The following is a 17,369-nucleotide window of genomic DNA, read 5'->3' as shown; positions in this document are numbered from 1 at the left end:
GCGTGAGCTGAGAGCTCCCGGGCCGTTACACCGAAAACCGGCACACAGCTTACCCCAAGCGATCGGTGAAGCACCACATTAAAGGAGAATGTCCCCAGCATCCAGGGCAGCAAAACGGAGGCTGAAGAAGAGCCCTGCAAAGCTCTCCACCTTCACTCCAGCCCTCGTGTCTCCTCAAAATGGCGCCGGCGCGCCGATAACAGAAGAGAATGAGGAGCTCCTATCCACAAGTGGAGCTTCCTCACCGGCACCAGTAAGTGTACTGCACACCCCATCCCACTCACCAGCAGCCAGCATGGCATCAGCCTTCTCCACAACAGCAGCTCAGGCACCAGGCACCCCAGGAAGTACACAGTACTCCAGCAGCAGAGCAGCTAAAGCCAAAGCACGTGGGGAGAATTACACACAGCCCTCCTCACAGGAGAACAACTCCCAAAGCAGCTCAAATAACCCCATCTCTGAATCTGTGATGAGAGCTCTTATTACTGATTTAAAAACAACAATCCACAATGAATTCCAAGCTGCCTTTTCCAACTTAAAACAAGAAATAATAGGTCTGGGAAACAGAACAAGCCACATTGAGAACAAAATGGCAGAAATCAGAGCAGCACATAATGAAATAGTAGATGTCGCCAACTCGGTAGAAGATGAAATAACAGCACTTAAAAATAAAATTGCCGACATTGAAGACCGTTCCAGACGGAACAATGTTCGTTTTAGAGGCATCCCTGAAAAAGTTAAAAAAGAAGAATTGTATACTTTTTTAACAGATTTCTTTGCATGTCTACTCCCACAAGCATCAGCAAATGATCTTATTATGGACAGAGTTCACCGCCTACCCAAACCTAAATCTCTACCACAAGCAATTCCAAGAGATGTCATCACGCGCATACATTTCTTCCATATGAAAGAGAAAATTATGGATGCTGCAAGAAACCGTCCCACACTTCCAGACAGATTTAAAAATATCACTCTCTATGCAGACCTCTCTGCGGCAACCCTATCTAGAAGAAGGGAATTCTTCGAAAGCACCAAAACCCTACGAGACAACAACATCCCTTACAAATGGGGATTTCCAGTTAAGCTTATTATTACCAAAGACGGTTATAAGCACATTGCCAACAACCCATCTGAAGCCATCAAAATGTGCCAAGAATGGGACCTTGCAACAGAAGAAGACAACAGCGGAATTCACAACAGAAGAACCTCGCCAAGCCATCTTAACGAAGAATGGATAACGGTGTCACATCGCAAGAGAAAGACTGTCTAACATAGGTGGTGAGAATTTATTCTCTTACGTGTCTTTCTTACCATACTTATAACATATGATGCACTTAGTCTCCATAAAAGTTAGTCTGGGGACTAACAACTTCTTTTCTATGTCTTAAAATTGTAACTCATCTAACCAAAACTTGGGTACAACACGATAGTTGGCCCGAGCCACGACCTTGTAATACTTTTATCAATCTTGAGATATATATCTCCTTTTGATAACTTACCCCCCCCCCCCCGTTACATCTTCAACTTTGTAACTTTGATACAAAGGCCACATGAGTGGCCGCACTGTTTTTTGTTCTTATTATGTTAATAATTTTATGTTAACATTTTTATGTATCTGCCTGTTAGCTCAATATATTACATACAAGCTCACAAAACGTAAACTGACAGTAACACAACATATATTAAAAATGAAAAGCAGCACAGTAGCGTTCACACAAATTGAGACAAATGGTGTTTAACATATTCTCCTTAAATGTAAAAGGACTAAACTCCCCATACAAGAGATCCTTGATGTGGAAAGAAGCCAAGTTATTTGATGCAGAAATAATTTGCCTTCAAGAAACACACTTACTTGAAGAAGACCTATCGAGACTTAAGAATAAACAATATCCATACATTTATTCGGCACCCGCACCTAACAAAAAAGGTGGCGTAACTATAGCAATCAAAGACACAATAGCTTTCACCCTATTTAATAGCATAATAGACAAAAATGGTAGATATGTTATTCTAAATTGCAGCATAAATAACATTCCATATACTATTTCATCAATCTATGCACCGAATAAAAGACAAAAGAAATTTCTCCAAAAGGTGTTATCAATCATAGAAAATAACAAAACTGGCTCAGTCATAGTAGCAGGAGACTTTAACTCAACAATCTGGCCAGTAGTTGACTCCACTTCACAAAAAAGACAGCCAGACACATCTTACCTACGAACCCTAATGCATAAACATGATCTTTACGATGCATGGCGAACCCATCACCCAACCGATAGAGATTTTACTTTTTACTCACACCCTCACAAGGTTTATACAAGAATCGATTTCTTTCTGGTAGATAGATATCTCCTACGTAGAATTCTAGAAGCAAAAATCCACAATATAACATGGTCAGACCATTCTCCAATAACACTCAAAGTAAAAGAACAATATAATAACTCTCCCAACTCACTGTGGAGATTAAATAACTACGTCTTGAACCTACCCCAATACACAGAGAAAACACTTGCAAACATGCTAGAGTACCTCAAATTTAATGATAACCCAGACTCTACTACAAGCAATTTATGGTGCTCTTTTAAAGTCTTTATTAAAGGACATTTCATGAACATCTCAGCACACAATAAAAAACAAAACAACATAAAACTTCACGAAATCAAAACTAAACTTGCAGAACTACACAGACTAAACAAACAAAAGATCTCCCAAGAAAGAATTAATGAAATTGCCATACTCCAAACAAAACTGCACGATATAAATTTATATAAACACGAACGTGCAATTCAAAGACTAAAATTAAAACATTATTGGCAGGGAAACAAATCCGGTGCCCTACTAGCTAAGCAATTAAAAGCTCAGATGACAAAATCAAGAATCCCATACATTTCCTCAACAACTAACACAAAAATCATGGACCCACAGGGAATAGCGAATGAATTCGCAAAATACTACACGTCTCTATACAACCTAGACAAAGATAAAAATACCCCACAACCTACAATAGAAAATATCAAAAAATTCTTAAAAGATGCTAAACTACCTACTATATCCAAACAGCAAGAAGATCTTCTCACCAAGCCATTTAAAGCAGAAGAAATAGAAACAATAATCTCCACCCTAAAATTAAATAAATCCCCTGGACCGGATGGCCTAACTAACAACTTTTATAAAAAATACAAAGCCCATGTCACCCCATATCTTCTAAAAATATTCAATGACATACCACACTCAGGCAAATTTCCAAAAGAAATGCTGGAAGCTGTCATAATTACACTCCCCAAACCGGGAAAATCCCCCACAACTCCAGCAAACTTCAGACCTATTTCCCTTCTGAACACAGACCTAAAAATTTACGCAAAAACTTTAGCAAACAGACTAGCTGATATCATTCCAACCTTAGTAAATAAAGACCAAGTGGGTTTTATAAAAGGCCGTCAAACATATGACGCTACCCGTAGATTCATAAACCTGATTTCTCTAGCGGAGAATGGGAGGACGCCTTCTCTGCTCCTGACTCTAGACGCAGAAAAGGCGTTCGATAGAGTACATTGGGGGTACATGGAAGAAACACTAAAAGAATTTAATTTTCCAACACAATTTCTGACCCTTATACTAGCATTATATAAAAACCCCAGAGCAAGAACATACACTTCAGGGGCCCTATCAACTCCCTTCATAATAGCCAATGGCACTCGCCAAGGGTGTCCCCTATCCCCATTAATATTTATTTTAATCATGGAACCTTTTGCCCAGCACATTAGACTATCTCCCCACATAAAGGGAATCCAAGTAGGTCAAACAGACCATAAAATAGGTCTCTTCGCAGACGACATGATAATATGCCTGTCCTCACCAGAAAATACCCTCCCACACCTAACCCAAATAATCCAATTGTTTAGTTCAGTAAGCTACTATAAAGTTAATGATTCCAAATCGTTAATATTAAATCTAGGCATACCCGACACCACTCGTAAAAAACTAGCAGACAAATTCCCCTTCATATGGACTGAAGGAGAAATCCCATACTTAGGAATTACCTTAACATTCCCCATAAACAAACTAGCAACCACAAATTACAATTTTCTCATAAGCCAATTAAAGAAAGACATACAAAACTTCTCTACTTACCCAATCTCATGGATAGGAAGAATCGCAGCAACAAAGATGCTAATATTACCCAAAATCCTCTACTACTTTCGAAACCTACCTATCCCCACTTCTACCTCAACAATTAAACGCATTCAACAAATCATACAGAAATTTATTTGGAAACAGCAAAAACCTAGAGTAGCAGCCACAACTCTGTATTTACCCAGTCATCTAGGGGGCTTGAATAGTCCATGCATTAACTCCTACTACCAAGCCACAATCCTAGACCAAATTAAAGCATGGTGGACTTCTGACAACACCAAACATTGGGTCAAAATGGAAACAGAAATGCTACATCAAACAAACATGATACCTCTTCTTTGGCAAGTGTCCATTACACATAAGATCCCCAAATGCCCTTCACCCACAATTAAAGCAGCTATGCAATTATGGATCAAACAACATCCCACAAGAGCTCTAATCCCACTAGCATTTTCTGACCTCCCAATGGAAACCATTCATAAATTAATCCCTAAGATTGATTTTTCCAATTGGATCTCACAAGGTATTCAAAATCTAGGCCATTTAAGCACAAACAATACATTAAACACTTTCAGAACAATCACAGATTTATTTAAAATACCCAGAGAAGATTTCTTTAAATATCTAAGATTAAGAGAAATCATCAATAAACTAGACCTAAACAAAAACACACCAACGACTCTATATAGCAATTTCTTCACAAATACAGAACTACGGAAAAGGCATAAGTAAGGGCTACAAAGAAATTTTAACACTATCTCACAATGGGAAATTACCATTCCAAATAAAATGGGAAAATGAACTCAACAAAGAATTTGATGAGAGTGCTTGGAGACATGCCCTGTCCGCCACTTCCCAAACATCTAACTGCACTAATCACTTAGAAACATCTAGAAAACTGATATATAGATGGTATCTCACGCCATACAGACTGGCTCTAATGTACCAGCACAGGACAAACATATGTTGGAGATGCAACAGAGACATAGGCTCTTTATTACACGTATGGTGGTCATGCGACCCGATTCAACACAACATATGTTTATAATACATATGCAATGTATCATATATCAACAATGTATTATGTTTCTTAATGTCATGAAACTCAAGATGATACACATATGTGTTGTTCTTTGTATTAAATTTTAAAAAACCAAATAAAAATAGTCATAAAAAAAAAAAAATCACTTGGATATATTAAAGCGTTACAAAGTTATAACCACCTATAGTAACAGAGGGTAGATTTGAAAAAAATGGACCGTATCAGAAAGGTAAAAATGGTCTTTGGCGGCAAGGGTTAATAAATTAGCAAAAATATCTACATGTCTATTTTTTCTATCAAGATAGGGTGCAAAGTGTACATTAATGAGCAAAAAAAACATTTTTTTGATCTTACCAATTGGCTGCAATTAAACAAAGAGAAAAATTTTATTTTTTATCACTTTCTTTTTATTGTTTTAAAATTTAACAAACATGTATGCATTCCACACTCATACAATTGTATTAAAGTGTTACATATTATTATTATGATCTTCTTATATTGTTGTAGCTAAGGTATTATATACATATTTCATTATGCATTGTATAAGTATAGGCATACTAGAAAAGATAAAAAAAATATTAAAACAAGTACAACTAATAACAGTGCCCCTGTGTTCCTTTATGTATTATAGTTATAGTAATGTAATTCTTTGCATGTAAGAATCATAATGGATGAGCTGAGAGGAATATAATCCAATCAGTCCATTTTGTTTCTAATGATTTCCTTGTACCTTTGTTGCTTGCTAATAAAGATTCCATCTTGAAGTTATTGTTTGTGTTGTGTAGTATTTCGTTGATGGTGGGTAATACTGGTGACTTCCAATTTTTTGCAATTAGATTTCTTGTTGTGTTTAGGATGTGGGAAATAATTGTTAAATGTGATATCGGTATGTCTTCAAGACTGAGGGATAATAAAGCGATACCAGGATCCCAGGGGATAGGGTAGGGGATGATGCTTCTTAATTTGTTGAAGACTGTTTTCCATAGTCGATTTACTGGTCTGCATTCCCACCATATATGTAGTAAAGAGCCTATATCATTGTTACATCTCCAGGATATGTTTGATGTGTTAGGATACATTTTAGCTAGTCGGTATGGTGTTAGATACCATCTATACATTAATTTACGCACTGTTTCTTGATGATTAATGCATTGAGCCGTTTGAGTTGTGATGGAAAATGCATGTTCTCAAGTGGTGGTCTCATATATCGTGTTTAATTCTTTTTCCCATTTTTCTTGGAATGGATGTTTATCTGGAAGATTAAGAAGTAATATTTACCTATGACCTTTGCTTATGCCTTTCTTTTTAATTTCTTTATTATGGAAGAATTCACCATATAAGGTTTTCTTTTTATTTTTTGAGATTTCTATATTTTGCAAGTATTCTCGCAACCTAAGATATTTATAAAGATCTGTTTTAGGGATATTGTATTTTTTTCTTATTACTTGAAAGGGAAGTATAGGGCCATTAGAGTAGATGTTATCTATTTTACTTATACCTGAAGATATCCAATTAGTGTAGTCGATTTTGGGTAATAGTCTCTGAATTGGTTCCATGGGAAATTCCAGTAAATTAAGTGGGATCAGGTTTCTGGTAGGATCGTCTTTGTTCCATAAGTTTAGTCCTGCTTTGATTGTGGGGGAGGAGCATTTAGGGATTTTTTTTGTTAAGGCTATTTGCCAAAGTAATGATTGTATATTTGATTGGAACAATAAATCCGTTTCTATTTTAACCCACTGTTTTGATAAATCATTATTCCACCAGGATTTTATTTGGTCCAGTAGTGTTGCGTGAGTAAAGTGAGTAAGCTTTAATGAATGGGCTACTCAGGCCGCCTTTATTAGAGGGAAGATGTAATATTTTAGCTGCAATCCTAGCTTTCTCTGCTTTCCAAATGAATTTCTGTATAATTTGTTGTATGCGAGATATTGGGGGTCATTTATTAAGGGCCCGATTCGCGTTTTCCCGACGTGTTACCCTAATATTTCCGTTTTGCGCCGCTTGTACTTAAATTGCCCCGGGATTTTGGCGCACGCGATCGGATTGTGGCGCATCGGCGCTGGCATGCGCGCGACGGAAATCGGGGGGCGTGGCCGAACGAAAACCCGACGTATTCGGAAAAACCGCCGCATTTAAAAACCGAAAATGTGTCGCATAAGGACCGCTTACCTTCACCTGGTCCAGCTCGGTGCATTCCGGCGCGATGAGTTTACTTTCAGCGCAGCAGCGCCACCTGGTGGACGGCGGAAGAACTACCTTATTAAATCCCGGCCGGACCCGAATCCAGAGCGGAGAAGCCGCCGCTGGAACGCGAATGGACCGGGTAAGTAAATTTGCCCCATTGTGTTTGATGGAACACTAATGGGTACATTCCTAAAAAAATATAATATTTTTGGTAGTAGTAACATTTTCGTTGCGGCAATTCTACCCAACCAAGATATTGGATAGTTAGAAAATGTTTGTATATCTTTCTGTAGTTGGTTAGTTAATGTTGAATAATTTGTTGGCATAAGGAGTTTGGTTGGGTAAGTTAATGTTATACCTAGGTATGGGATTTTTCCTTCTGTCCAACCAAATGGAAATTTGTTTTCTAATTCTTTTTGTGTATTTGGGGGGATGCCCATGTTCAGGATTAAGGATTTAGATTTATTAATTTTATAGTAGCTTATAGAGCTAAAGTTTTCAAGAATTTTATTTAGTTGGGATAAGGTATTTTCTGCGGATGTTAGGCAAATAATCACGTCATCAGCGAAGAGACCGATTCTATGGTCTGTCTCTCCTATCTGGATACCCTTAATATGTGGGGAGTTCCTTATATGTTGTGCTAATGGTTCCATTAATAATGTGAAAATTAGTGGTGAGAGGGGGCATCCCTGTCGAGTTCCATAAGTTATTGTGAAGTAATTTGAGATGGATCCAGATGTGTACGTTCTTGCAGTTGGGTTTTTGTATAGTGCCAATATTAGTGTAATTAGTGGTGGTGGTAGTTTGAATTCTTTAAGAACCTCCTCCATGTACTTCCAGTTAACTCTATCGAACGCCTTCTCCGCATCGATTTGCTTCAGTTTTGGATATGAGATTACTGAAACGTCTGGTGGCGTCTAAAGTTTGACGTCCTTTCACAAATCCTACTTGGTCGTGATGGACCAACTCAGGGATAATATCTGATAGTCTATTGGCAATAATTTTCGAATATATCTTTAGGTCCGAGTTTAGTAAAGATATTGGCCTAAAATTCGCAGGGCTATCTGGTGACTTCCCTGGTTTGGGTAGTGTAATTATTACTGCTTCCAGCATCTCTTTAGGGAATTGTTGGGTTTTGAAGACGCTATTGAATACTTTAGTAAGGTGTGGAGTAAGTTGTTTATGGAATTTTTTATAGAAATTGTTAGTGAGCCCATCTGGGCCTGGGGATTTGTTGAGTTTTAATGATAGTATTACTTCCGTAATTTCCTCTTCTGTAAAGGGTTTAGTTAATATTGTTTCATATTTCTGGGTTATTGTGGGAAGTCCAGCTTGTTTTAAAAAAGATTTAATGTCCTCTTCATTTGGTTGTGGGGTTGATGAGTCATTTTTGAGGTTATATAGTGTAGAATAATATTTGGCGAATACGTTAGCTATATTCTGTGGATCCATTATTTTGTTATTGTCTGAAGTTAAAATGTACGAGATTTTGGTTTTAAGTATTTGGGATTTTAGTTGTTTGGCTAGTAACGTACCAGATTTATTACCTTGCCAATAATGATTTAATTTTAGCCTTTGAATCGCTAATTCATGTTTTGCTAAGTTTATGTCGTGTAATTGGGATTGAAGATTTGATATTTCCTTCATTCTTTCTTGTGAGAAGGATATTTTGTTTTCTCTATGTAGTTCTGCTAATTTAAAATTAATTTGGTATAGTTGTTTGTTTTTTTGCTTTTTTTCGTGTGCTGTTATGCCCATGTAGTGGCCTCTTACTGAGTTTTTAAGAGCGCACCATAGTTTGCTATCGGAGATACAGTGGTTGTCATTAAATTCAAAAAATTCTTTTATGTAGGCTACTGTGCGTTTTGAAAAATCTTTATTTTGGAGAATGAAATTATTTAGTCTCCATAGTGAGTTGGGAGATGTGCTGTACTGTTCATTAATTTTTAAGGTTATGGGGGCATGGTCTGACCATGTGATAGTATAGATATTAGAATTGAGTATACGGTGTAAAAGGAATTTATCTGTTAAAAAGAAGTCGATCCTTGTGTATATTTTGTGGGGGTGTGAGTAAAAGGTGAAATCTCTGTCTAGAGGGTGTTGTGCTCTCCATATATCGTAAAGGTCGTGTTTGTGGAGTAGTTCCTGTAAGAAGGATGTATCTGATTTCTTCTTTTTAGAAGTGGAATCTACTTCAGGCCACACTGTAGTGTTGAAGTCTCCAACTATTATGGTTGATCCTGAATTGTTTTCCCTTGTTTTTTACAGTACTGATTTTAAGAATTTCTTTTGTTTCTTATTTGGTGCGTATATTGTGGGTAATGTATATGTTATATTATTTATGATGCAGTCAAGAATGATATATCTACCTTTTTCGTCAATAATCGATTTGTTTAAGGAAAAGGAAAGTGTGTTAGCGATAGCAATCGCTACTCCTCCTTTTTTATTTGGTGCTGGGGCCGTGAAGATGTGAGTGTATTTTTTGTTTTTTAGTCTGACTAGATCTTGTGATTGTAGATGAGTTTCCTGAAGGCATAGTATGTCTGCCTTATGAATTTTTGCTTCTTTCCAGACAAGCGATCTTTTAAAGGGTGAATTTAGCCCTTTAACATTTAAGAGAAAAATTTTAAGTGGTCTGAATACTTTCCGTATCCACTGGAAGCCCCATGGTAGCCAGCACTAAGATATTCACCAGTAGCTAATACTATCAGTGCTCCCAATAGCTAATTTTTTATTATTTATTTTTTTTATTTTAACATCACTAATTATTTACTATTATTTATTTTATTTTAACATCACTTTACAAATTTTTACACTCCTGCAAAACCCCCTATTAGACTTTTCTAAGTAATTTGATCTATTTTTATATATCTTTATACAAAATAAAGATAAACCCTATAAATTAAACTATAAACTGAATGGTGCATAGTTTTGCATTGGCCAAACAGAAAACAAAGAAACTCCTTTACCTTCTACCCAAGTATGGAAATAAGGCTCACTTTACACAACCGTTCGTGGTGTCCATTGCAAAATTTAGTTATTTTTAAAAGCATAAATAAAGCAGGCTTCAGTATTATTTTTGCCATTATAAATAACAGATGAGTAAAGTTTGTGAACTTGCTTATATCAAGTCAATGGCAACAGATGGTAAATGGAAAGTGTTCAGTTTACCATCAGGTTTTGGTGGCCATTATTCTATTCCATGATGGAATAGAGGAACAGACACCAAGCACAGTGTTATGTTGTCTAAATATAACAACAACAACGTATGTAAAATACACTGTGGGGGGAGAATTTTACATCAGCGGTATAGGCATCTATTTTATACATACCTATATAGTGGTGAATACATAGAGGCCAGAAATTAGAGGCTTAAGTCCCATTTAAATAAACTCATATGAAATTTCTACAACCAACTGAGGCTTCATGCAGACTGTAAATGGCGACTGCAAGCTGGCTGCAAAATTGGCAGCTAGCTCAAAGGCGCCATTGACTGTGACTGAGCCAGGGACATCTTACTCACCTGACCTTCCTTTGAGCTGGTTGAGAATCTGGAGTATCACATTTGTTTGTTCTATAAAACACAATGGTCTTAAAAATGAAGACCATTCCATGCAACAAATTACCAAGAAACTGAAGATTTCCTACAATGGTGTAGCACAAACGGGCTCTAACCGAACTAGAAAGAGAAGTGGGAGACCCCACTGCACAACTAAAAACAACAAGACAAGTACACTAGAGTCTCTAGTTTGAGAAACTGAAGCCTCACAGGTCCTCAACTGGCAGCTTCATCAAATAGTAATAATAATCAAACGCCATTGTCAACCTCTACATTGAAAAGCCGACTCCAGGATGCTGGCCTTTAGGGCAGAGTGGCAAAGAAAAAGCCATATCTGAGAATGGCCAATAAAAAAGAATAGATTAAAAAAGAACACAGACATTGGACAGAGGAAGATTGGAAAATAGTGTTATGGACAGAAAAAACTAAGATTGAGGTGTTTGGATCACACAGAAGAACATTTGTGAGATGCAGAACAACTGAAAAGATGCTGGAAGAGTGCCTGATGCCATCTGTCAAGCATGGTGGAGGTAATGTGATTATCTGGAGTTGCTTTGGTGCTAGTAAAGTGGGGGAATTTGTACAAGGTCAGAGAGATTTTGAATAAGGAAGGCTCACTAAATTTTGCAAAGCCATGCCAGATCTTTTGGACAGCGCTTGATAGGAGCCAATTTCATCATACAACAGGACAATGACCTAAAGCTGGCCTTCAAATGATGCATGAAGTATTTAAGGAAGAAGCAGGCAGCTGGTAATCTGTCAGTAATGGAGTAGCCAGCCCAGTCACCAGATCTCATCCCCAGTGAGCTGTTGTGGGAGCAGGCTCTGTACGCAAAAAGTTCCAAAGCAAATCCAACTTGCGGGAGCGGCTTCTGAAAGCATGGGGTGATATTTCTCCAGATTACCTCAGCAAATAAACAGTTGTATGCCAAAGGTCTGCAGCAAAAGGAGCATTCAAAGTTTGAAAGAGAAACTTATTATTTCAAATAAAAATTTCAAACCTGGTCAATGTCTGGACTATATTTTCTATTCATTTTGAACTTATTTGAAAAATAAAAGTATGAGTTTTCATGGAAAAGACAAAATTGTCTGGGTGACCCCAAACTTTTGAGCGATAGTGTACATGCAGTGCAGTTTGCTTTCACACTCATGCTATGTTTATTGAGATTTAAGATATCTTCAACCCTACCAACCAGGGCATACATGAAGGGATCAGACGCACATGTGTCTACAACAGAGGTGAAGGACACCAATAGCATGTGCTGCCTGGCTGTGCAATAGAGTTTCCACACTAGATGTGGGGGAGGGAGCAAGCTCTCCACCCAGCTTCTCCCCACCTGCATATTGTGACATGAGACCAAAAGGGTTGCAGTACAGGGTATTCCTATATTTTTTAGATCCATTTTTAAACCCTTTTTTGTCACATGATTTAATCAAAACAAAATTATTTTAGTAAGTTTTCAATTTTTTTTCCAGATTTATTGTACAGATTGTTATGGATGCTGTGCTACCAATTCTGCATATGGTTTGGGGCCATCTTATGCTGTTTCATCTTGATTTCAAATTTATATGTAAAACTGGTACTGATGCATGATGTTCAGGGACATCAAGGAGCATTGGGCAGCTCCAGGGGTACTCATCAGACCCCATAGGAAGGATCAGATCCCCTTAGTAAGCAGCTTGGAGGGCAGATCCTGAAGGAGAGGAGGCAGAATCCCTTTGCTCGCTGCAGTCTTGCTTGATTGAAGAGTTACCACCTGTCATGGGTGCTAGCTATAATATATAGCTGATATCTGTAGCTTCTGGGTCGGTATCACACGCTTAATGTAAAAGTACTACATGATGCAGGAAGTCACCTCTCACCGTGCAGTATTATTATGTCTAATGTGGGGATAGGTTAAGGCAGTGGGATGGGTTTCTTATTTTAATGGTTAATGTTTTTTTTTTCCTTTTTCTGGTGGCTGAAGCACTAACTATGAAGTTTAGGTTTTTATCATTTTATTCACCCTGCTGTGCTGTAGAACTATAAAGATGTATTGTAAATTTTCTCTGCTTCTGTGTCTGCAGGTCATTTCCCGGAAGTAGGATTGGAACTGCCTTTAAACACCGGGGACCTCTTTCCAGAATGGTTACCACTGTGTCACCATATAATCCTTTTACCAAGGTGGAGAAAGAAATTGTTAAGTAAAATACCAAATTAGCTGAATGAGAGCCAAATGCCAAATTTCTGGCTAGAAGTAGATTTCTGAAAATGAAAAAAAATTTATAAGCATTAACACGACTGTATGAATGGAAATTTTAAAAATATGTATTTCTTCTTGGCTGTGCTACACATTTTTATATTTTTTCTTCTAGAGCTTACGTTTTTAAGCCTTGTTCACAATATGATTATTCTCAATGTTCTACTTTTCCTTTTCTTCATATTAAATTATTCACAACAACCATTCAGAATTAAGCTTTGATTTTTTTTCAATGTAAGAAAATGTCAGGGAACCTGTCATCAGGATTTCATGTTTTCACTTGTAGATAGTATTAAACAGACTATGGGAACCTAATTCCCAATCTGCTTTTATAGTTAACATTAGTAGTTCCAATCACTTTTAAGAGTTCAGTGCATCAAGTCACAGAGACATCATTATTCTCACACGGGTCTTACAACTATAATTTCTGCTCCCCCTGACCCTGTGCTGCAACCAAATCTCTTTCAGCGCACATGTGCGAAAGGGAAAGGGGTGTGCAGTGTGCTGATAATGATGATATCTTCATAAATCCAGTGTGCTGGCAGAGAGTCAAGTATACTAATATCAACTTTTAAAGGTGAAAGGAACCACTAATTTTAATTATAAAAGCAGATTGGGATAAACCATAGTATTAAACAGCCTATGGGAATCTGCCATTAGCTGAAAATTTTAAATCCTGATGACAGGTCCGCTTTACAGTGGTATTCCAGGAAGAAATAGAAGTATTTAAATAGGTCATTAAAATCTAAGGTAATATGAAATTGACTTGTTCAGGACTAGAATAATTAGCAATTTCAGGATCTTTTTACTTTAAACGAAATTTTAAACTTAAAAGCTGATAAAATGGTAAAAAAAATATGATTTTTTTACATTTTAGCTGTAACAAAGTGAGACATTATGCTTCAAATATTGATACTTCACTGTCTGTTTTAGAGTACCTGGGTGTCTAAGTGCACATTGGTTTTACAGATGAATGAATAATAGAAGATTCAATTTGCTGAAGCTTCACTGAAAAATTGGAAATTGTTTTATAACCCACTCTAGGCCTCTAAAATGCAGATTTTCTAAGGAAAAGGCACTGAACACCATAGCTCCAATTGAGGCAATTAAATATATAAATTTAACCTGGATTGTTCTTTTATATCGATCCATCAGTTCCCATGTCCGGGGTATATATATGGTACCTTGGTTGACTTCTGGCCTGATATAATCCTAAAGAGATATTGGAAATTGGATCCTTGTTACATATATGGTGGGCATGTAAGGGCCTGGAGCCATTATGGAAATCAGTGTTTAATTTGCTTAAAAAAAGTTCTGTTATATCCACATCCATGGGGTCCCCAGGTAGCTTCTCAATCTTGAACTTGAATCCATAAAAATAGGGGACAGGTATGTGCCATTTCTTATCCTCACCACTACAAGAATTAACATAGTCAGAAACTGGAAGTCGATAGAGGTCCCCAATAGAAGTGTAATTATTCAACAAGTTCAGCAGAGACAGAAAATTTTATATTGTGGTGCAGAAAACTACACCAACTAATAGAAAGTGCAAAAGATGATTTTCCAGCCATAAAATGTACAACCTCTAGTCACCTACATTTTCTTATCAGGAAAAGGATGAACCATAAACACTGATGGGACATTGTTCAGGGCTATCTGTTGAGGTGGAGCTTACTAAGGAATGTGCATTGTCATACTGCCCAAGGTGCTGCTCTTGTAATAAAAACCCTAAATGCACCAAAACACAGTACAGAACAAATGTTGCCTACAGGAGACCCCCAGGGCTTCTATTCCCCTTCCTGCTGCTCTGCCCAGGATTCGGACGCTTGTACTATGTACCGGCGTTAGGATCCAGGGCAGTGCAGTGCCTAGACCTGTAAAGGAGTCATAGCTGACATGTATTCACCGCTTACCGCTACCTGGCATCCGGCACCAATGAGCACGGTCATCATTGATAGCAGTGCTTATTGATCTCAGTGGGATGCAGTGCCCTGGTCTACACGGATAGCTTGCAGGACTATACTAAACATAATGTGGAGAGAAGATGGGGCAAGCATGAATAAAATGGATTATGTGCTCTCTCAATGTCACGATTCTGCACTCTATCTCCCACTGTTGGCAATTATGCAGACTGCTTGCTGTAATGATTCTGCACTCCCTCTTGTGGAAAGTATGTGGATTGCTTGCTGAAATTCCTCTTGTGGCTTGTGCTTAGCATTGCAGCAATTCCCTGAACTTTTTTTTGTGCTCCCATGATCTGCTCTTTGGGAAGGGCAATAAATCATCTTCCTGAAGGAGTTCTCTTTGCCCGAGTATCAGGACTCTAGTGTGTGCTCCAACCCTCATGTGGTCCAGAACCTGTGTTTATGACTATTACTCCCCAACCTGTTCCGGCCATCAACTCCGTGCCCTGCTCCTCGGCCCTGACCTCATACTAGTCACAACCGGTCGAGCTGTCACATCTGCCGCTTCCCTACTGGCTAAACATCCTGCAAGTCCCTGGCAGCAAAACCCATACCGCTTTTCGGAGGGCTCTGGCTAAAATTGGGCTTGCAGGCTCCGAACGCTGGCACTTATAAGTTCTTAGGGAAGCTGGTGAAGTAGCATTTCATATAACCTGCAAGCTAAGTGGCTGCCGGGACGCTCAATCCCCCTTTCCTTTTATTAATTTAGGAACTACTTAGGCACAGACATGTGCCAATAACATAACCAGAACTTATGTGACCACTTCACCTGATTCCCTCCAGGGTGTCGTGCAATACAACCCATGGATTAACAAAAATGGAGCATGGCCTCCATGTACAGCCACATAAGTGTACAGGGTGGTCAATGGTCTATACTTAGTTTGGTAATTTTCTTTGTGTTTTTACCAAAATTTATGGTAAATCATATGATTATTTTTTTTACCTAAGTAGACCAACAAACATAACATGAAATAATGTCACCATCATTGTCTCAATTGGCTATTTAACCCTATAGCGCAATAAGACGTACCCTTACGTCTTGCTGCGCATGGGGGAGTATGAAGAGGGCTCACGGGCTGAGCCCTCTTCATACTCACCGGGCATTTGCTTCATAATGAAGCAAAAGCCCGTCGCTAACACCAGCGATCGGTGCTTGCACCGATCGGGGGTGTTAACCCTTTGATCATCACCGGGGAGCGGCGATCCGTTGTCATGACAGCCTCGGATCACACAAAGATCCGAGGCTGTCATGATCGAGGCCATCTATTACAATGTGCGATCTGCACATTGTAATAGATGGTATGCAAAATCCCCATATACTGCCATACTGTAGTATTGCAGTGTATGGTAGGATCAATCAGACAACCTAGGGTTAAAGTACCCTAGGGAGTCTGAAAAATAGTAAAAAAAAAAATATATATATATATTAAAAAAACATAAAAATTCAAATCACCCCCCTTTCCCTAGAACTGATATAAATATAAATAAACAGTAAAAATCCTAAACACATTAGGTATTGCCGCGTCCGAAAATGCCCGATCTATCAAAATATAATAACCGTTTTTCACTGCGTTTTACCCCGTAGCGGAAAATAGCGCCCGAAGTCGCAAATTGCATTTTTTTAGCCATTTTGAAAAATAGAAAAAATTCTATAAAAAGTGATCTAAAGGTCGCACAGTCCTAAAAATAAAAGTGTTGAAAACTTCATCAGAAGTCTCGAAAAATGACACCACCCACAGCTCTGTACACTAAAGTATGAAAAAGTTATTAGCACAAAAACACTGTAAAATGAAGAATTTTTTTCTGTACAGGAGGTTTTAATTTTTGTAAATGTATGAAAACATTATAAAACCTATACAAATTTGGTATCCCTGTGATCGTATTGACCCAATGAATGAAGTAGATCTGTCATTTGGGGCGCACAGTGAAAGTTGTAAAAACCAAGCCCACAAGAAATGGCGCAAATGTGTTTTTTCATCATTTTCACTGCATTTAGAATTTTTTTCCCGCTTCCCAGTACACAGCATGGAATATTTAATACCATCACTACGAAGTGCACTTTGTTACGCAGAAAATAAGACATCACACAGCTCTGTAATGGAAAAATAAAAAAGTTATAGATTTTTGACGATGGGGAGTGAAAAATAAAAACGCAAAAACGAAAAAGGGCCTGGTCCTTAAGGGGTTAAAGAGGTATTCCCATTTCAGAAAATCAATATTATTATTTATATTATAAAAAGTAATAT

At 37.9% G+C, this 17,369-nt stretch overlaps 1 protein-coding gene across 5 annotated transcripts in view; it reads left to right on the top strand.

Annotated features, from left to right (window-relative positions):
• The window catches only part of SPMIP7 (sperm microtubule inner protein 7), an 84,184-nt gene extending 70,831 nt beyond the window's left edge, over window positions 1-13,353 (top strand). For 4 of the 5 annotated variants that reach the window (XM_072153083.1, XM_072153081.1, XM_072153085.1 and 1 more), the window contains exon 9: window positions 12,987-13,353. In XM_072153083.1, coding sequence (XP_072009184.1) covers window positions 12,987-13,107 — 121 coding nt within the window. In that variant the 3' untranslated portion in view covers window positions 13,108-13,353. The remainder of the gene's footprint in view (window positions 1-12,986) is intronic. The other variant, XR_011855851.1, reaches the window with a different exon arrangement.
• Window positions 13,354-17,369: the final 4,016 nt, after the last annotated feature.

The sequence above is a fragment of the Engystomops pustulosus genome, chromosome 5, assembly GCF_040894005.1.
Source record: "Engystomops pustulosus chromosome 5, aEngPut4.maternal, whole genome shotgun sequence".
Taxonomy (NCBI): domain Eukaryota; kingdom Metazoa; phylum Chordata; class Amphibia; order Anura; family Leptodactylidae; genus Engystomops; species Engystomops pustulosus.
The sequence above is the reverse complement of the archived record's forward strand: the minus strand, read 5'-3'. Positions and strand labels throughout refer to the sequence as shown.